The 21,100-nt window shown below is 50.1% G+C and overlaps 1 protein-coding gene across 1 annotated transcript; it reads left to right on the top strand.

Moving 5' to 3' along the window:
• Nucleotides 1-181: 181 nt before the first annotated feature.
• LOC117852608 (arginine decarboxylase 1) lies at nucleotides 182-3,170 on the top strand. Its single transcript, XM_034734773.2, has one exon. The coding sequence runs from the start codon at nucleotides 805-807 to the stop codon at nucleotides 2,917-2,919; it is 2,115 nt and encodes a 704-aa protein (XP_034590664.1). The 5' UTR covers nucleotides 182-804; the 3' UTR covers nucleotides 2,920-3,170.
• Nucleotides 3,171-21,100: the final 17,930 nt, after the last annotated feature.

The raw sequence follows: 21,100 nt of genomic DNA, 5'->3' as shown, positions 1-21,100 counted from the left end.
TTGCGTAGACGACGGCAGGCCAGGCAGCCGCGAACCAAGCAAGCCCAGGCCACCAACAAAAGGGAAGGCCCGCGGCGCCGCAGGGGCGGGGCCCACGGGTGCCGCGGCCCGCTATAAAAGACCCCTCCGCGCCCCGCAGTAACCCTCACCTCGGTCACCACGACGCTTGCGCAGTCGCCCCGCCCGCCCATCCCGCATCTCGCCCTCCCGGCCTCTGATTGGCCGCCGCCCCGCCCGCCCGTCCGCGCCCCCGCCTCGTCGCGAGCGAGCGAGCCCTCGCCGCGGCGACCCGCCGCAGCCGACCCGCCAAGCTCATACCCGCCCCTCTCCTGACCGCCGGCGTGGGGTGCCCGGGCTCCACCTCCGGCGACGACACCCTTCCCGCCGCGCGCGCCCCCACAGCCTGCTCCGTTTGCGGGGGTAGCCGGGGCTCCGGCCTCGGCGGCTTTCAAAGCCCCCTTCCTCACAACAGGATCCAAAATCCCGTCCTAGAGTTCTTCTACCTCCCCTTCCAGAACTTCCTCTTTTGGCATCCCCAACAATCGATCTCGATCCCCTTCGATTTCGATTGTTTTCTTCTTTGATTGATTTCCCTTTTATTTTGGTAGCTGCCACCGCCCCCCTCCTCAGCCGATTTCCATTCCCTTTTGTTCATCCGATTCTGTTCATTAGCAGCTAACTCCACCACCACCACCCAATAGCAATTTTACTACTGCACATAAAAAACAACCAAATCCCAAAAAAGGTTTTTTCCCCTGTGGACTCAATAGCGTTCTCCGGTTGTTGTTTGATTTGATTGACGAGATGCCTGCACTCGCCGTCGACGCCGCGACACCTGTGGCGCACGCCTTCGCATCCTGCGACGCGGCGCGCTTCCCGGCCCCGCTCATGGCGGTGCCCACCTCCGCCACCGCAGCGGCCGACAAACCCGAGGCGGCCGCGTGGTCGGCCGACCTCTCCGCGGCGCTCTACAACGTGGACGGCTGGGGCGCCCCCTACTTCTTCGTCAACGACGACGGCGACGTCGCCGTGCGCCCGCACGGCGCCGCCACGCTGCCGGGGCAGGAGATCGACCTGGCCAAGGTCGTGGCCAAGGCCGCCGGCCCGCGCGACGGCGGGGGGCTCGGCCTGCCGCTGCCCCTGCTCGTGCGCTTCCCCGACGTGCTGCGCCACCGCGTCGAGACCCTCAACGCCGCCTTCGACTACGCCGTCCGCTCCACCGGCTACGGCTCCAGGTACCAGGGCGTGTACCCGGTCAAGTGCAATCAGGATAGGTACGTCGTCGAGGACATTGTCGAGTTCGGCGAGCCCTTCCGCTTCGGCCTCGAGGCCGGCTCCAAGCCGGAGCTGCTCCTCGCCATGAGCTGCCTTGCCGCGCGCGGCAACCCGGACGCCCTCCTCGTCTGCAACGGCTACAAGGACGACGGCTACGTCTCGCTCGCGCTCACGGCGCGCACCATGGGCCTCAACACCGTCATCGTGCTCGAGCAGGAGGAGGAGCTCGACATCGTCCTCGAGGCCAGCCGCCGCCTCGGCGTGCGCCCCGTCGTCGGCATGCGCGCCAAGCTGCGCACCAAGCACGCCGGCCACTTCGGCTCCACCTCCGGGGAGAAGGGCAAGTTCGGCCTCAACGCCGCCCAGATACTGTCCGTGGTCACCAAGCTCAAGGCCGTTGGTATGCTCGACTGCCTCCAGCTCCTGCACTTCCACATTGGCTCCCAGATCCCCACCACCGCCCTGCTCTCCGACGGCGTCGGCGAGGCCGCGCAGATCTACTGCGAGCTCGCCCGCCTCGGCGCTGGCATGCGCGTCATCGACGTTGGCGGCGGCCTCGGCATCGACTACGACGGGACCCACTCGGCGCAGACCGACATGTCGGTGGCCTACAGCCTCGAGGAGTACGCGGTGGCCGTGGTCGCCGCCGTCGGCCGCGTCTGTGACCGCAAGGGGGTGCAGCACCCCATCATCTGCAGCGAGAGCGGCCGCGCGCTGGTGTCGCACCACTCGGTCCTGGTGTTCGAGGCCTTCTCGGCCACGGCGCCCGGGCAGCTTGATGCGGCCACGGCCTACCTGCTCGACGAGCTCACCGACGACTGCCGCGCCGACTACCGCAACGTCATGGCCGCCGCCGTGCGCGGCGACTACGACACCTGCGGCCTCTACGTTGACCAGCTGAAGCGCCGCTCCGCCGAGCAGTTCAAGGAGGGGGTTCTTGGCCTGGAGCACCTCGCCGCGGTCGACGCCTTCTGCGAGATCGTCGCCCGTGGCATGGGCGCTCCCGAGGCGCCGCGCACCTACCACATCAACCTATCGGTGTTCACCTCCCTGCCGGACATGTGGGCCATCGGGCAGCAGTTCCCCATCATTCCCATCCAGCGCCTGCAGGAGCGCCCGGCCGTGGACGGCGTCCTCTCCGACCTCACCTGCGACAGCGACGGCAAGGTTTGCGAGTTCATCGGCGGGAGGCACAGCCTGCCGCTGCATGAGCTCCCCACCCACGCCACCCGCGGCTACTACCTGGGCATGTTCCTCGGGGGCGCCTACCAGGAGGCCCTCGGCGGGCTGCACAACCTCTTCGGCGGGCCCAGCGTGGTGCGCGTGACGCAGAGCGACGGCCCCCACTGCTTCGCGGTTACGCGCGCGGCGGCGGGGCCCTCGTGCGCCGACGTGCTCCGCGCGATGCAGCACGAGCCCGAGGTGATGTTCGAGGTGCTGAAGCAGAGGACCGACGACGCCACGGCCGCGTCGCTCGCCAGGGCGTTCGGCGCAATGCCGTACCTGGTGTTCGACCCCGAGGCCGCGGTGATGTCCAGCGGGGAGAGCAGCGGCATGAGCAGCGACTCGGAGGGGTCGGCCGCCGGCGCCGCCGAGGAAGAAGATGAGGAGGAGTGGGAGTTCATGCGCGGGCTCACCGTCTGACGATGAAGAAGCAGCAGAAGCTCCCCTGTACCGTCCCTGGTGAAACAAGTCGCCAGCAAGTTTGTCAGTCGCCGGCGTTGGTAACCTAACCCTCCGCCCGGTGTTGTATCGTGTCATGGTCGTAGTCGTCGGGTGTCTCGTCGTCGCCGGAGTTCTTGGCGCCACGTTTTTATTCCGGATGCGTCAGTTGTCCACTGTTCGCCTTTTTTTCTTGGGAAAAATAAGAAGGAACTCTTCAAGTTTCTCTGCAACTGCTATCTAGTTTCATTTTTCGAGTATTCATCCCCGTGTGAATGGGATGTCCATTGTTGTTTGTTTCCTCCTTCAGACCGGAAGGACCGTAATTCAGATAAAAAAGAAGTTCCCAAAATCTTGTCTGTTGCTATGTTTCTTGCTCCCTCTTTTTCTTTGAAAATGTTATCAGCGTTCTACTGGAAACCTCGAGCGGTGGTTCCATTTGTCCTGCCTGCTGCTTTCTTTAGGCAGGGAAAAAAAAACGAAAGGTGCTTTCCAAGATTCCGCTTGGCCACGAGCAAGACGGGCACGGCGGCGACGGAGACGACGTCGTCTTGGAGCCCAAGTATCATCGGAGACGTGTAGCCGGGAAAGGAACGGCTAGTCGGCGGCCTCGCTCGCCGTCCCCGTCGTTGCCGGGCCGCTTTCTTGTATCCTACCGGGCATCTTCCTCTTGCCCCCCGCCTCTCTCGTTGCTTTCTCCGGCGTCCGCGCAGGTGAAGCGGCCGCGAGGCGTCGGAACCTCCGGATAATCCCCCAAGATATTCGGACGTGACGCGGATTTCAACGCAGCTCTTTGAGAGGGGGGGGGGGGGGGGGGGGGTGCGCTACCTGTTGCCGCCGCGTCGCTCGCTCTGCATCTGCTCCCCGTGCATGTCAGCCTCGCCATTGGTTGGTGGGACGAGCTCGCTCATTAATTTTTGGTTGGACGACCTGTTGCTGTTGGTTTTGTTCCTTCTGGAGCGCGACCGGGATCCATCGGGGTAGGTGACAGCGGCCTCCGGGTGGCGCCGCCCGGGCGCCGGTTAAACTATGACCTGTTGCGTGTCGCCGCCGGCGATAGCGCCGGCGCGGCGCGGCGTTCGGGGACTCCGGGCGAACACCTGTCTCCGCACCGGGAGGAAGCTTGCGTTTCAAGCACAGTATATGTCATCGTTGGATCCGGAGCGCAAATTGGCTTGGCACATTGTGCGTTCGTGCTACCGTTGTGGCCACAAGGGTTGCTGTCCTCTGCCATCTTTTCCTTTTTACACGCCACAGTTTCACGTGCAATTCTATCCATCTTGTGTGTACATGACCACCAGAGCATCGTCTGGTGTGCTCCACTGAAACTTGAGAATCTCAACGCAACCTGCGCGCGATCTCGGCCGTTCGTTTCCCGATCAGGTTCCGATGCAGCCGCTTGAGGAGCATGTGGTGTGTTCCCAGCCGAGGAGGGGATCACCCCAGATCTAGCTCCTCCAAGAAGATGGTTGGCACAGGCTGCAGGGTAGTGAGGCCTGAGGAGGATAGAGATAGGGGGCGTAGGGGGGCGTAGGGGCCAGGTGACCTTTCGGCGTCCATCTCCCTCCCTCAATCCTCATCCATGATTCCAGTTGCCCATTTGCGCGCTGCGAGATTCCAGATCCAACACCTGCCAAACCCAGTCCTGATCGTGCCCGGGCAAAGCACAAAACATGTCAAGCTCCCAGCCAAGAAACCCAAAGCATTTCCTTCCAGTCCCCCAGCTGCTTGCTGTGTGTCCGTTGTGACTTGTGAGCTGCTGCTAGTGGCTCAGTGCCGAACCCCAACGCGGCTGCACAGATGTTGTGCTCATATTCGATGTGTCTTTCAGCATCTATCTGGGGTAAAGCCCTGCTGAAAGACTTCGAGTGAGGGATGGCTGACTACCTGAAAGAACTTTCTTTGCTCTTCGCGACAGTTATACTGGTGTCCATCGGCTGTTAGATCGCCGGCTCATCATGTCGCTGTAATGCTCGCGATGTTGGGGTGCTATTCGATTCAGTTCGTCGGAGATTATATTTTTCTGTCGACCACTATCACAAGGATTGGCTGCACCGTTGACGCTGATCGAATAAGTTTACACTTTCTGCGCAGGTCGATGATTCAGAAGTGTGATCATGTGTCTCCTTTACTTCGCCTGTGGTGATGCAAAGAGTGTGGGAGGGGACAAATTAAAGCTAGGCGATGGTAAAGTTTTTCTTTTCCCCATTCGAGTAAAGTAGCGATGGGCGATAATCTTTTTCGTTTTCAATTAATAGGTATCACGAGATTTCGTTTGAATTACTGTGGCAGTTTACCTTCTCATGAGCTGCAAACATGAGAAGATACAATGCAATGGCATTTCCTTCTTGTGTATGTGCATCTCCCAACAGAAGAAAAGGTCAGAAAAGGCATGATGGGACTTGGTTAAAGTGCATACGGGAGGAGGATCAGGGGGAAACAGTGGTTCAGTTCAAAACAACTCAACACAAATACGAAATCTAAGATATTCCCTATCTCTTTCAGCAATCAGTGGCAACAGCATCCTATACTGGGAGCTATACCTTTCATGCTTTGATCGGTGGATAATCTTCTGGTGCTTTTCTTCACGAAGAGAAACTCTTCATGCAGTTGTGTTCTTCGGACATCTGAATTCTTTGTAACATTTCTATGATAGGCATGCCCGTAAAAGGAATGGTTCGGTGCAATTGTGCTAATGTGCTTGCTGCCATCAAATTGCAGACTTGCACTACTGACGGTGCATGGTCTGAATTTCCCCAAATGTTCGTCTAAAAATAAAAGAGGTTCGTCTAAAATAAAGAATTTCCTCAAATATTCATTCCATGGTCAGAAATTCCTCAGATGTTGCATGGTCAGAGTTTCCTCAGATGTCGCATGGTCAGAAGCAGCTCGACATGATGCAGTTTGCAGGTCATCGAGGCCTATGTTAAGTTTCATCAGATAGAAAAGTTTCTCCTTAATGTTATAATGCAGAGCTCCTGAGTGTTCTCCAAAAAAATGTGAGCAGATAAAATTATAAATGGGCTGAACCTAGAACAAGAACAGATCAGCTCTCCTGGTCTGGTCTAAGCTTAGGACTCAGGCACAAGGTCAAAGTGAAAGAATGAAGGTTGTCCATACCTAAAGTGCAAATGTAACATCAAGTCATCAAGACCGCAATAGACTGTGACTGGTCAAGAAACTCTTTAACTTTTCAAGTCATGTTCATGCCGGCAGCTGTAACAGTATTCTGCGTACCAAATGCAGAGTAACCATTGGCAGCACATCATCGCGATTAGTTTATGAACTGATTGATCAGGCAGGAACTGTAACCACATGCCTGTCGCTCTGGAATCTAAGATACAAAGCTCAGACAGCCAAGCTGCAGGAACCGATGCGTTTCAGCTCCTTCGCCAGACAAATCAAAATTGCCCTTCTTTTGTTTCGATCCAAACTTTCAAACTGCACTATCCGGTCGTTGACAAAGTTAAGCATCCGGTCCAAATTCAACAGACGGAGATGACCCAAACTCAACCTGGGCCAGAAAGATCAGTACGTTTCCGGACAGAGGACAGGGCGAGACGGTTGGTGAGCAGTTTTTGCTGAACTGGTGCGACTTCAGAAAAGTCTGACACGAGTGTGTCTGAACCTGGACCCTGCTCCCGGTCACCCGAATCATCAGCAGTTGTTGAGACGCCATGGACCGGCGACTTTCGATCGCAGTTCGTCGAAAAAGAGCAGCGAGCTTTCAGTTGTTGAGACGCTCGTATGCGACATCGCTGCAGCAACAGCATGTCTGCTGCATGTCTTGGACTCGATCGCCTAAGACTGTTGGGATTAAGTTTGACCGTTTTCTGATAGGCTGGCTTCCTAATCGCAGACTTTTCGACGCTAATTTAACACGAGTTGTGAGAAAAGGTTGGACTAGTGAAGCTTCGCAGGTTGCATCTCGAACACTTGGAAATTTGCAATGGCACGTGTGCAGTCGTTTGAGAGGTGGTTGGTAGCAGTGTTGAATTCAGGGAAGTAAAATGATGGGCTGGATGATGAAGACTGGTGAGTCAGTCTGACTGCAACCCATGCATCCGGCCAATTGCAGCTGAATTCAAAGCAGAAATGCGACACGTTTAGAAGAAGAAGAGTATAGAAAACATGCCTGCATCCTCTCGTGCTATCACAAAATGTGGTCATGTGAATGCTCACTTGGAATAAAAGAATCCGCACGCAGAAACTCAGGATTTTCTGCGCAGCATTATACATTCAAATCGTTCGAAATGTGCTACTAATGCATTATTGTTTCGTCAACGATGCTTTAAGTACTTGACACGGGATTATTGTTAGTTTTTGAAAGAACCTCAGCAACTGCATTATCCTATATGCTTTCTAGGAGTAGTTGAGATGTGATCCGCTAGAGTCCGCAGCAATTTTTTTTTCTTCTGATTTTTTTTTCAGAATTTGCTGTCATTGCTGAAGCGAGCAAATAGAATTTGGGTAGGCTTCGTCTGAATTTTTTTCCATGGAACTTTGGGATCATGACGAAGATAAGGAGGAAACTGTGGAAAGTGTGAACTCGCATGCACATCGACTGACCGGAATTTTGCGAGCAGGAAATCGAATTCCGTTTCGGCTCTGACGTCCTCGAACGAACAGGATGCGGCTTGCAATTTGACCGATAACTTCGACTGTCCCTAAGTGCCTTACGCCATGTTTGAAAATGAGACCCCCATCTTCTTCTTGTTTTTTTTAAGGGGGGTTCAACAGCATTTCCTTTGCATTTTAAGATCAGAACACTCTGCAGCATCGATAGAACAAAGCTCACAGGAATTACAGGCGCATTCGTGTGGCATGCTAGGTTAGCAACAAGAGCGTTCGTGCATGTACACGAGTCTCTACATCCGCACTGTGTTTCGAGAGAGAAAAAAAGAGAACCCGGATGGAAAGTTTTGCGGTTGATGTCAAGTTAAATTTCTATTTTTGCTCTTTGTTTGTAGAAAAGCTCCTTTTGTGCCCACAAGTTGGGAGAGATCCCATTTTTTATGATGAGAAGAAAAAAAATGAACAAACTAAACGCCGCATACGTGCTCCATCCAAAGACGCGGCCCACTTGGATGAAGGAAAGCAACCAGCACGGTCACGGTCGAGAATTCCTGGCCCCTATTTCCGATCTCTTCCGGAGCAACGCACCTCGACGCCGTGGTGTCCCTGTCCCTGTCATCTGACGAGATGCTCGTGGCTACGTTTCGTGCTCGCCTACTGCATTTTTTCTTGTCTGAAGTCTCAACTGTTGCTGAATTATAGTAGTGAATAGAAGATGTTGAACCGCTACTTCCATGCCTCACCTACTCCAATATTTTATTTTGGCTCCCCCGGCAGCTGAAGACTGAATGGAACCGGAGAGGATAATGTGATCTGGTCGTTGTTCTCGGTCTCGTCTGCGTCTGACAGTAAATGGATTATGGATCTGTCACTCTTGTGCTCTCCGCAGTTCGTGAGATTTTGTTTGACGCCAGCTGCTAGATCCGACATGATGATACTGATATCCATTTGGTTTGAATGGAAGCCAAGTCCAGCGCAAGTGAGTGAAAAACAATAGTTTGACTCGTGGTTTCTTCTGCGGGGGATTTCTTCATTCAGAGGTGGTTGGTGACTGGCAACAGTGGTCTGAAAAATGAAGGAAGAAGCCGTTGTTGGGCCCGTTGAAGAAACAAAATCCGTCAGCCGAGACCGGATTACCCGTGGGCCGTCCTATGAGGAAAGCAGGTGCGGATTGGGTTTGGCCCAGACAACGCTGCCTGGACTTGAGAAGATTGGGAAGATGAAATTGCACCAATAGTCCCTGGGCTCCCCGTTCGACGGCTGCTGAACTTGCTATCAGCACTTGGGAGGAGATGGGAGTCCATTGATTGGAAGGGAAGAGGAGGCATGGGCACTGATGCGACCATGCTCAGGTATAATCCATGGTACAGACTAACCACTTGTGTCAGTGTCATTGGAGAAAATCCTCAACAACTTGCACATTTTAGCCTAAAGCATAACTATCTCACTGGCTTCCTGCATGTGCTCTAGTTCTAGATTACCGGCAGCAGTGTAGTGTCTATGACGGCCCGACTTTGGTGATTCTCTGTATAAAGCATATCTATAATCATCTCCAGTGGGTTGGAGCGGCTGGCCCGAGAGCCCCTTGCCGGCGCTGGGAACGAACGGTGAGAGCCCCTGCTCTGCTTGGCAGGCTAATCGGAGCAGAGTCGCACCGGGCCTAAGCGAGGTGCCCGGCGGCCCTTCAACAAGATTAGCGACGCCGTTCCACTATACCTTCGCCCCGTGGGTGGCCGCCGGCGACAGCGTTGCCTAGGATCCTAGTGCTCGAGGACGGTAGCGGTGTTCAGCAGGGACAGGGGCACTGGGACATGCCGATGGAGCTCCAGCTCAAGTTCGACCGGCGCGAGGGGATGTCGCAGCAATGCAGGCGCTGCGGCGGGACTAGGCGCCGGCGGGGTCGGGCCCAGGCGCGGCGTCACCTACTCCGCTGGCGGCGCCGGCGCGGCCACCACGATCGAGCTGCCGCACCGGGGACTCCGGGGGAGTTCTCCGCCGCCGGCGCGCTCCCGGCCCTCGCGCGCCCCGACCCCTCCGCGAACTCGCTCCGCGGCGGCGTCCCGTGGTCGCTCGGCGCGGTCCCCGGCCTCGAGTTCCTCGACCTCTCCATGAACGCGCTCACCAGCGCCGTCACCGCGGCCCTCGCGGGGGCGTCGAGCCTCCGGTTCCTCAACCTCTCCAACAGCGCGCTCTCCGGCGCCATCCCCGACGCGACGAGCTCAGGGGCCTCAGGGCGATCCAGGAGCTAGCTCCAGATTTCGGGCAACAACCTCACCGGCGCGCTCCCCGGGTGGCTCGCTGGGCTCCCCGCGCTCCGCGTGCTGTCCGCCGGGCTCGGCCTCTTATCGGAGCTACAGGTGCTCAACCTCCACTCCAACGCCCTCGAGGGGAGCATCCCCAGCACCTTCTTTCGGCTCGGCAACCTCCAGGTTCTCATCCTCACACTCAACCATCTCAACGGCACCACCCCCGACGCCACTGGCCCCCGTCGCCGGAGACATGACTCAGCCAGCGATCGACCCGCACGAGGGTCTTCCGGCCGATCCACACACGGGTTGCACGAGGAGTCCGGCTCCAATTCCCAGAACCCCTATGTCTTCCATCCCAGCACGATCTCGGCTTCCGAGCCGGGAACGAGTCGGCAACCCACGGGCGCCTCGATCATATAAACCCCGCCTGCGGTTGAGACGATCCCTCGAGCTAAACCAAGCGCATCGAAACCGAACCCTCTCCCAATGGCGGCGTCGGTGGAGAAGAGACTCGTGCCCATGATGGCCTTCTGCGAGGCGCCGTTCGACGGCACCCTGGACGGCACCACGGCCGCGTCGTCGTCACCGGCCTCGAGGGGCGGCGCCACCTCCGCCTCCTCCTCAGGCGACGCCGCGGCGACGAGACGCGCGATGCTGGCGGCAGTCGCCAAGGAGTTCACGCTGACGTCGCAGCGGCGGGAACAAGCTCAGCAGCAGCAGCAGAGGGGTGGGGCGGTCCATGTCATGATGATCTTGGAGACCATCGTCTTGCAGTGACCGAAAGGAAAGGAGATCGCATACTTCTCCGTCTCGTCTCATTTTCTTTCGCTGATCTTAAAACGAGTGTTCGTGTCGAGTTGTTTTGTACTATGTAATCCATTGTTTTCCACATCTTTAATGACAAATTTAGATTGACATTTTACCTACTGTAGTACCCTTGAAAAATAATATGAACAAGAAACGACTATGCACCATGCACATGTCTCCAAGACATGTATGCGCTCACCCTAAGAAAAATACATGCATGCACAAGTTGACCCAGCCATCTAGCCTTAACATGCAACTTACAAAACTTGCAATCTCCCACAGTTAAATGACAGTGTCGAAATTCCACTAGTCCACCATATCATGAAACTTTATGATTAGCATGCATACGTAATGACAGTGCCAACAACAATGATAACAACAAAAATAATAATAATAGGGCATGCATGTAGCATGCTTCGTGTATTTTTATATATGGTATTTGAGCATAGCAGTTATATAATCAATGACACAAACGTGTCACACGATAGATAATTAAGCAGGTCAACTATTGTTTACCTCATTGTCGCATAAACACATGCAGATCAGAGTCGATCAGCATGGTATAGGCAACACATGCATGCAGGTAACAACAACTTATTCGTGCATATCGATATAGTAATATATGTAGCTAATAAGCAGCACACACATATGCTTGTTGTTCCATGCTTAGGATGACACACATTGGATGGGGAGGGAGATGGCATGACTCGAATTGAAGCACACACATAGCTTGAGGCCCGTGTGTGGGATGAGGGTCAGGATGCTCTGAACCACGGGCATCAAATTAGGGTTGACAAAGGTGACGGCCACTCGACCGGCACCTCGCATGAAATCTGTCATGTCGAGGTAGCTTTTGAAGCCTGGAGGGCATGAACCTTGCGACGACGGCGCCGGAGCTGGTGTTGGTGCTGGTGCCAAGGCCTGGGCACAGGCCGCGAGCATGAGAGCCATCATGGCGAGGAACACCAGCGCAGGGGATGCTATGGACTTGGAGGAGGCCATTGCGACCTTAGTAGAGTAGTAGCTAGTTGTGTGTGTGCTTTCAAAAGCATCAACCTTACCAGGAATTTATAGGCGGAAGCCACCACCTTGCTGCATGGTTTCAATGGTCGATCTTGATGAGAGAATGGTGTAAAAATCTTGATCGCGTATTAGTCACCAACTATTAATTGGTAATTCTGAGTACATTGCACAATATCAAGCGTGAATTCCACAAAGGAACGTACACCCGCCGTGGACAGTTGAAGTTCCACAACAATGCTGGAAACTATCTACCCCATGCAATCTTGGAAACTATGAATCGAGCTAGGCCACAAGATGCTAATCCAATGGATAGGGTCAGAGATGACATTATTTTGCACTTAAGCCCCCCATCCTATGGAGGTGGTCGGCGTGTGTGTGTTTGGGGGGGAGGGGGGCGCTTAAGTGCAAAATAATACCAAGTCTGACCCTATCCATTGGATTAGCATCTTGTGATCTTGATTCATAATTCTCAAGGTTGCACGGGGTAGCCATGTTGTATATTGCTTGTTATTGGCTTTGAGAGCTCGGATTTGGACTTTTTATTAAAAAAACAAAAAGCTTGCCATCTGTGGACTTTGAGAGCTCCGATTTGCAAGGACATGTAGGAATAGTGCGTGCTCATCTCAAAGTACTAGCTCAACTGGCACACGTGCCTATACATGTATAGGTTACAAAATCTCCAAGGCCTAGGATCAAGGATGAGGAATATATACGATATACCAGAGTCAGCATGCAGGCACGTTGTTGCTTATCCATTCTTTATACGAACGAGAAGAGCCATGCATGCAGCTTAATTTCCACGCCTTGAAGAGTGCGCGCCTGAAGAAAAAGATCGACGTATATGCATGAGTTTGCGTATACAAATTGACCCACGCATCTCGCCATCATCTCGGCATATAATGCAACGTACTCTCTTCTTACTAAATTGCAGATTGTTTTAACTTTTCTAGGTGTATAATTTTTTTCTATCCATCTAGATATAGCGTGTAGATGCATAATAATATATATGAATGTAGAAAAATATCTATAAATGTAGAAAAATCAAAACGACCTCCAATTTGAAACGGAGGGGAGTACAAAACTTGCAATGATCCAGCTCCGAGCGATATACCTCTCCCGGCCTACGTGCCCCTACACCCGTTTGTAGTTTGCATGCACGTGGGTTCTTAAAAAATGTTAAAAAAATGAAAACCTAAGTCTAGTATATATGTGCTAATAAATGAAACATGTTCAATTGCAACATTAAAAGGGATCATTTGTGTGATCTGTACAAAACAGAGGAATGTCATGTGGCTTTTTGCAACTAATTTTTTAATAGATCACATATTATCACATTTTTATTATCCTAAATGTTTTTGCTTGTGATCATGCTACATCTGTACATCATATTCTACATCAAATGATTCCTTTCAAGAATTATAAATAACTCATAAGTATGTTGTCATACCCTAAAATTTTCGAATTTCAGGATATCATTAAAAAGGAATAATTAAACAATAATTTCCTATAATTTTAAAATTTTTCTCAACACTTATTTTCTTCCCAGGAAATTTAGTGTAGAAAAAATAATTATTTGTTTTTCGAAATTAAATAAGATTGTTCTGTGTCTATGCATTCATGCCAATGCATCTTGGTGTTTTATGAGTGAAAAAAGTTTCAAAAGTGTGTTTAGACGTTGTCTAGACCCTTTTGAGAATTTTCTAGTTTTCCTGGAATTTATTTTCATTTTCTAAGACCTAAATCCAATTTTTGGAAGGCTCTAAAATCCTTTTCACGAGTTCCAAGTATTTTATTTGGATTTCTCGTGTCCCAAATTGTCTATAGGAAATTTTATGAAATTTTTGGGATTTTTAGAGCATTTTTTTCCATGAATTAATTGAGTTATATCTGGATTTTCTCTAGATTTTCTTTCACGAGAATTACTACTGAAAAAAAAGAAAATCCTTTTCCTTTTTGGGCCGAGTCGCACCTGTGCTCCCGACCCGCTCCGTTTGGCCCAGCAGGCCGACCTCCTCGGCCCATCTCCCTCCCTTCCCCCTCACTGACAGGTGGCCCCACCTGTCAGGAGCTCCTTCTACCTCCGACCGGCCACTGCCGTTCGGTCTCTACCGCGCCGCTATGTCTCTCCCTCCCGGTGCCACTTGCACTCCCCGCTCGCCCCCTCAGCTCCACGCGACCCTCCGCCTCACACGCGCAAGCCGCTGCCCCGTCGTTTCCCCTCTCTTCCACCGGAAACCGTCGCCCCACCACCGGTTGCCATTGATGGCACCGCCTGCCGCCTCCACTTCCCCCTCCCCCCTGGACCTTGTACATGCATAAATTTTAATTAGGGTTAGAGACTAATCTGCTTAGTTGAACTCGAAATATAAAGTTATATGCTTAGATGCTTTTACATGCTTCTTATAAACTCAAATATTAATTTACATAAATTGTACTTAAATATTTATAAATAAAATTGGACTAAGCTTTACATCTTTTCTTATGTAAATATAAATATGACTAGATTAATTCCAATTAAGGGTATTTCTCTTAAAGATCTTTAAATTATTTTCTCAACTAAAATAAATGTAGCAAGTAGCTCTTGTCTTTTCTTTTATACTCCAAATCTCTCGATAGCTTTATATTTTAAACCATAGTTCCGTTCTTAGCGTTTCTGCGTTTGCGTGATCCTTAGATCGAGCCCTATCCTTTAGTACGTTCTGTTAAAGCTTTTCTTTTATTTTTGTGTATTGTTCTTAGTTGTACTCGTTTGTTTGCTTGTATGTTTGTACTGGTGCTTGCTTCAAGTAGAAGGATCGATGCTCGGAAGTAAGAGTAACTTTTTGTTGGAGAAAGGCAAGTATCCCTAACCATCTTTCTACCTATGCTTTGTTCATAATATCATGATAATGTTAATTGGAATATGGAGAACCACCCGGGAAAACAGTACAACCACAAGAACAATCATCGCTCTGATCTTGGCTAATTAATTAGAGACTCTAGTCTGGGGTAATCTTACCGAAAGAGCAAGAGGGGCGGCGGCAGATGGGGTATAACCCAGTCCTTTTGGGAAGTGGGCTTTGCTAAAACACTATACCTACTAGGGAGATTTTATGCTTTACTAGCGCTCCGAAAACCTCAGCGGGTTACCACTTACTAGGGAATTTTTGTCAAGGCCTCGTAACGTCCCTATGCAATCACATCTTGAAAGTGTGGTATGGTGCCTAGCTAGCACCGCATGGTTGGGTCCAAATTTTTTTGAACTTTTACATGACTTGTGGGTAAAAGTGTACAACCTCTGTAGAGTGTAAACTAGTATATTAGCTGTGCTCACGGTTAAGAGCGGTTTGGATCCTCACATGATTAATTAAACTTGAAGATGGACTTAAATCGTTATTCTGGTTATTTCGCGTGGCCTGAGTACCAGCTATAAGTGTACTCACCGTTGCTTACTGCTGCTTAGAAGATGAAGGTGTGAAGTTGTGAAGATGATGCTGAGTTTTAGGTGTACGTAACCCCCAGTTGTTTGCTTGTGAAGTTTGGAGCCTCCGTTTCCAAGGTTTAAGCTGTGTATCTCTGTTAGACTCGTAAGTCTTTATTTATCTCTTTACGTGATATTATTATTGTTATTCACTAATAATATCACTATATGTATGAAATTAGATCCTGACATACATATGGGTAGTACTTGATTTTATTTTAAAAGCGGGTGTGATATATTTGAACTTCAAATCTCTCACAAGGCTCGACTTACTGTGACGACGCCAGTTGATTCTTTTTACTTGAAAGGCAACAAGCTCGATACATTGAAATAGACTTTAAGAAGATCCATATACTCTTTTATGCTCCATGTTTCCCTCAATTTCTACTAATATTCTATATATTGCACAAAGGATTAGATTATGACATAATACGAAAGCTAATTAGCATACACGTATCATGAAATTTGAAGAACAATAAACGATGCAAATAAACTTCCTGCGTTTATATTTCATGGTTTGTATTAGTCTCAATTCTGAATTTAAAGAGTGTGGCGTGCTCTGTGCTGTGCTTATTAGCCACCTCTCGTGGCAGCAGTTGTCCATCACGATAACATAAACAGTGTTGTTCATGCTTATCATTGAGGGGAGGGCTAATGCAATCCAAATGTTGAGCGAGAGCATACTATTGCATGTAACTTTGTAGTTTCATGAAATAAGATCAAAGTTCATTTGAATCTAAAATCTGTAACCTATGCCTCCACTAGGCTCTCTTCGTTCTACCCCTACACCCAAGTCACGATGCTTTATGGAGCTCAATCTTGCCATCAATTTCACCAGCAAAGCCAACCCATGTGGTTACCTAGGGGCGGACCCAGCATAGGCCCAGTGGCAGCCCGTGCCACCACTGGACTTTCAGTGCAAATTGGGACTTTTTCCTGGAGCTGCAAAGGTCCACCTAGTAGCAGGCTGCGACTTAATCATGGGCTGGATCCATCCCTGTGTTTACCCAGTTCTGTAACAGAACAAAAAGTCCATGGGCCAAAGAGAATGGCAAACAGGAGACGAGCCCTGACGCGACGAGCTCAGGGGCTTCAGGGCGATCCAGGAGCTCCAGATTTCGGGCAACAACACCACCGGCGCGCTCCCCGGGTGGCTCGTTGGGCTCCCCGCGCTCCGCGTGCTGTCCGCCGGGCTCGGCCTCTACAGGTCTCAACCTCCACTCCCACGCCCTCGAGGGGAGCATCCCCAGCACCTTCTTTCGGCTCGGCAACCTCCAGGTTCTCATCCTCACACTCAACCGCCTCAACGGCACCACCCCCGACGCCATCGGTCGCTGCCGCGGCCTCTCCAATGTCCGGCGGGGGTGGCGGATTGTCTCTAAGTAGTGCGTGCTTCAGTAAATCCACAAGGAGACATGACTCAGCCAGCGATCGACCCGCACGAGGGTCTTCCGGCCGATCCACACACGGGTTGCACGAGGAGTCCGGCTCCACGGCCGCGACACCTCCGCCTCCTCCTCCGGCGACGCCGCGGCGACGAGACGCGAGATGCTGGCGGCAGTCGCCAAGGAGTTCCCGCTGACGTCGCAGCGGCGGGAACAAGCTCAGCAGCAGCAGCAGAGGGGTGGGGCGGTCGATGGCATGACGATCTTGGATACCATCGTGTTGCAGTGACCGAAAGGAAAGGAGATCGCATACTTCTCCGTCTCATCTCATTTTCTTTCGCTGATCTTAAAAAGAATGTTCGTGCCGAGTTTGGCCCAGCTAACATGTATAGGCTAGAAAATCAACACAGATTAGGAATAAAAGAAAATATACGTGTTTGTATGGGAGTTGTGTTTCTCTCGTGATGAAATCCGTGGTATTCTTTGTTATGTCGAGTTGTTCCTTTCTGCTATGTAATCCGTTATTTGCCACATCTTTAATGACAAATTTAGATTGACATTTTGCCTACCGTAATTAGAGTATGAAGGCCAAAGAAGAGCATGAAGATTGAGCATGACAAAAGGCTTCTCTGCTGAAATGTAGTGTCGTTAGAGTGCCAAAGGGGACAAGACCATGGCCTCCATAGTAAGCGGCAATCCATCTTTCATTATTCTGCAATCCCCATCCATTGTCGGAATGCAACATGAGTTCAATAATTCTGAACATCCCCGATCCCTGATATTTATGGTGCTGCTCATTAGCAGTTACTCGGATAATTTTTCAGTGTGCAGAACATGTATAGACACCAGTGATCCCTGATATTTCTCGTGGACAATTTATTGGTTGTGTGTCACCTGTGATATTGAGCTCATCCCGACATTTACTAGCATCTGTATTGAGCTGAAGAAAGGATTGGACCAGCTTCCAGGCTCCGTCCCAGTTCATGTGCTCTCAGAACCTGTCAAGAGCTTCATCAATGAGAGGCAACACCTAGCTTATCACTTTCTGCCTAGAAATAGAAGAGAACTTCTTCAGAGGTATTTTTGGTACTTGCGGCCACAATTGCTATGGGACAATCCTGGAGATACACTTTCTTCAAATGTTTATCTCTACAAACAATTTCTCAGGCTCCAAAACCGTATCTTTATACTCTGTTAGTGAATGCTCTAGGAGGAAAAGAAAGGGATGAGAAGAAATACCAGATCTCAACAAGGAGATTAAATTGAAGAAAGGGGAGGCGCATCGGTAACTTGTATTTTAGTTTGCTTCTTTTAAATACATGAATTTCAAATGCTTCTCTCATATCTGTCTTGTCCGTGGAGTTCGAAGTTTGAACATTGCAGAGGCAGTGCCTGCTCTTCAATTCCAGAGTTGTGATGCTCCTTGATGTGGGCTTACCTAGCTACTATAAAAAAAGGATAGCCTATGACTAAACCATGACTATCTCACTAGCTTCCTGCATGCCGTTCTAGATTACCGGCAGCAATGTAGTCTATGACGGCCCGACTTTGGTGATTATCTCTGTAAAGCCTATCAATAATCCTCTGCTAATGACAAATATTCAGTATTTCCTGACCGTGAAAAAAAAACTGTATTCCCTGTACCATTTTTGCGTTTTACGGCAGCCAGAGAAGTTTATGCAGTAGAAAATTGTTAGAGAAAAATTGCCAGCCATATTACAAAAAATTACTGCATTCTGCTTCTGTAGTATCTATTATACTGACTGTTAGGGAAACAGAAATTTGAATTGTTTTGTTTTGTTGGGAATTGATAACTTGGATTGTATATGAATGGTTCTGCCCAGGATTGTTGGTGTTCTTTTGTTCTTTCGGAGAGGTGCGAGGAAGAAGTATATAATGTGCAGGCATTGTGGATTGTGGTGATCTTGCAGTCTAATTCTGCATCAAGTTTGGAAGGCATCACTGCAACTGACCAACTGTGGTGTGCGCTCTGTATTGCTTGAAGTGAGGGAAAACGATCCACTGTGATCTGCAACATCTGAACTCCGAACTGAAGCAGCGCTGGTTTCCAGTGCTGGGCGAGCATCCCCTCTCACGTGCATGCCGATGCAGTTAAACAACAAACTTATTCATCATACATATAGTATAAATAGTACATTATTGCCCATACTAATTGTAATTTGGTGCATCTATATCAAGCGTAAATTCCCGTACGGCCGCTGTGGACGTTGAAGCTCAAAAGCATCGTTCTCTTGTATTGTAGCTTGGCTTTATAAGAGGTGCCAAGAAGTTTGCCATTTGTATGTGGACTTTGAGAGCTTATAGATTTATAGATTTGCAAAGTAAGTCGTAGCTAGGAATACTGCGTACGGCGTGTCCATCTCAAAGTACTACTCCCTCCGTTCAAAATTGTAAGTTGTTTTTATTTTTTAGATTCATAGATATTATTATACATCTAGACATACACTATATCTATGGAAAATTGTGGATTGCTCTTCGGCTTGTACAAGTTTTGGTTTTTTGACCTGCCTGGATCCAATGTTTGTATGGGAGTTGTGTTTCTCTCGTGATGAAATCCGTGGTACTCTTTATTGTGTTGAGTTGTTCCTTTCTGCTATGAATTTGTTGTTTGCCACATCTTTAAGGACAAATTTAGACTGACATTTTGCCTACCATAATTCCCTTAAAAAATAATATGAACAAGAAACGCCATGCATCGTGCACATGCCTCCAAGACATGCATGCGCCCACCCTAAGAAAAATACATGCATGTACAAGTTGACCCACACATCTAGCCATAACATGCAACTTACAAAACTTGCAATCTCCCACAGTTAACCTCCGTTCTGGATTTGGAGGTATCTCCGTATAAATTACTACAAGACATTGCAAAGTGAAGGTGATGGGCTAGAGGATATCATTGATCACGCTCTATGCTGGAACACACTCTTGTTTTGTGAAAATTTGATGGTAGCCAACGATTGAAATAGTATTATATTGTTAGGCTGAGTAGGAGAGAGAAAGACGATAAAATGTTATTTCGGTCTCTAGCCCCATTGCTCAGATCTTTCTTCTTCTTCCCTCGTCCTTCTCTTCTTTCTTCTTCCTCACCTCCTTTCTCCACCGCCGTCCCATTCTTCTCCCTGTAGGCCCCGCACCACCCTCACATCCATGCCTGTGAGCCACGACTACGCTATCCTTCACGCACATGGCACACCCACCACTCACATGAATGTGCCCTTTGTCGCACGCCTAGGAGGTCCTTGTATTTCTTACAAAAGGATGGGTAACAACAGTGCTAAAAGACAATGTTGAAATTCCACTAGTCCACCATATCATGAACTTTATGATTAGCATGCATACTTAATGGCAGTGCCAACAACAACAACAACATTATTAATAATAATAGTAGTAGTAGTAGTAGGGCATGCTACGTTCATGTATTTTTATATATGGTATTTGAGCATAGCAGTTACAATCAATGACACAAACGTGTCACACGATACATAATTAAGCAGGTCAACTATTGTTTACCTCACTGTCGCATAAACACATGCAGATCAGAGTCGATCAGCATGGTATAGGCAACACATGCATGCAGGTAACAACAACTTATTCGTGCATATCGATATAGTAATATATGTAGCTAACAAGCAGCACACATATATGCTTGTTGTTCCATGCTTAGTATGACAGACATTGGATGGGGAGGGAGATGACATTCGACTTGAAGCACACACATAGCTTGAGGCCCGTGTGTGGGATGAGGGTCAGGGTGCTCCGAACCACGGGCACCAAAGCAGGGTCGACAAAGGTGATGGCCATTCGACCGGCACCTCGAATGAAATCTGTCAAGTCGAGGTAGCTTTTGAAGCCTGGAGGGCATGAACCTTGCGACGGCGCCGGAGCTGGTGTTGGTGCTGGTGCCAAGGCCTGGGCACAGGCCGCGAGCATGAGAGCCATGGCGAGGAACACCAGCGCAGGGGAGGCTATGGACTTGGAGGAGGCCATTGCGAGCTTAGTAGAGTAGTAGGTAGCTAGTTGTGTGGATGTGTTCTCGACTGTGTCTGTGTGTGTGCTTTCAAAAGCATCAACCTTACCAGGAATTTATAGGCAGAAGCCACCACCATGCATGGTTTCAATGGTCGATCTTGATGGCGTGTTCATTCGTCAACCAAGTTGTTGCAAATTTCTCATGAGAGAATGGTGTAAAAGTCTTGATCGCGTATATTCGCCTACTATTAATTGGTAATTCTGAGTACGTTGCACAATATCAAGCGTGAATTCCACAAAGGAACGTACACCCGCCGTGGACAGTTGAAGTTCCACAGCGATATGTTGTATATTGCCTGTTATTGGCTTTAGAGGAGGAGCCATTTGTGGACCTTTTTTTTTGGAAAGCTTGCCATGTGTGGACTTTGAGAGCTCCGATTTGCAAGGACATGTAGGAATAGTGCGTGCTCATCTCAAAGTACTAGCTCAACTGGCACACGTGCCTATACACATAGTTTTCCAAATGGGCCGCCCGACCCTAGCTCGGCACTAACCCATCCTGGCTCGGCACTAATAGGCCCGGCACTATTAGGCCCGAAGGGTTTTCGTGCCGGGCTGGGCTGGCACTGCGTGCCGAGGAGGCAGCCCAGGCCCGGCCCGACGACCTTTTT

Source organism: Setaria viridis, chromosome 4, assembly GCF_005286985.2.
Source record: "Setaria viridis chromosome 4, Setaria_viridis_v4.0, whole genome shotgun sequence".
NCBI classification, from domain to species: Eukaryota; Viridiplantae; Streptophyta; class Magnoliopsida; order Poales; family Poaceae; genus Setaria; species Setaria viridis.
The sequence above is the reverse complement of the archived record's forward strand: the minus strand, read 5'-3'. Positions and strand labels throughout refer to the sequence as shown.

What these genes read in the sequence shown, in the direction of transcription:
- LOC117852608 (XM_034734773.2), top strand. Translation starts at nt 805, where the DNA reads ATGCCTGCACTCGCCGTCGACGCCGCGACACCTGTGGCGCACGCCTTC.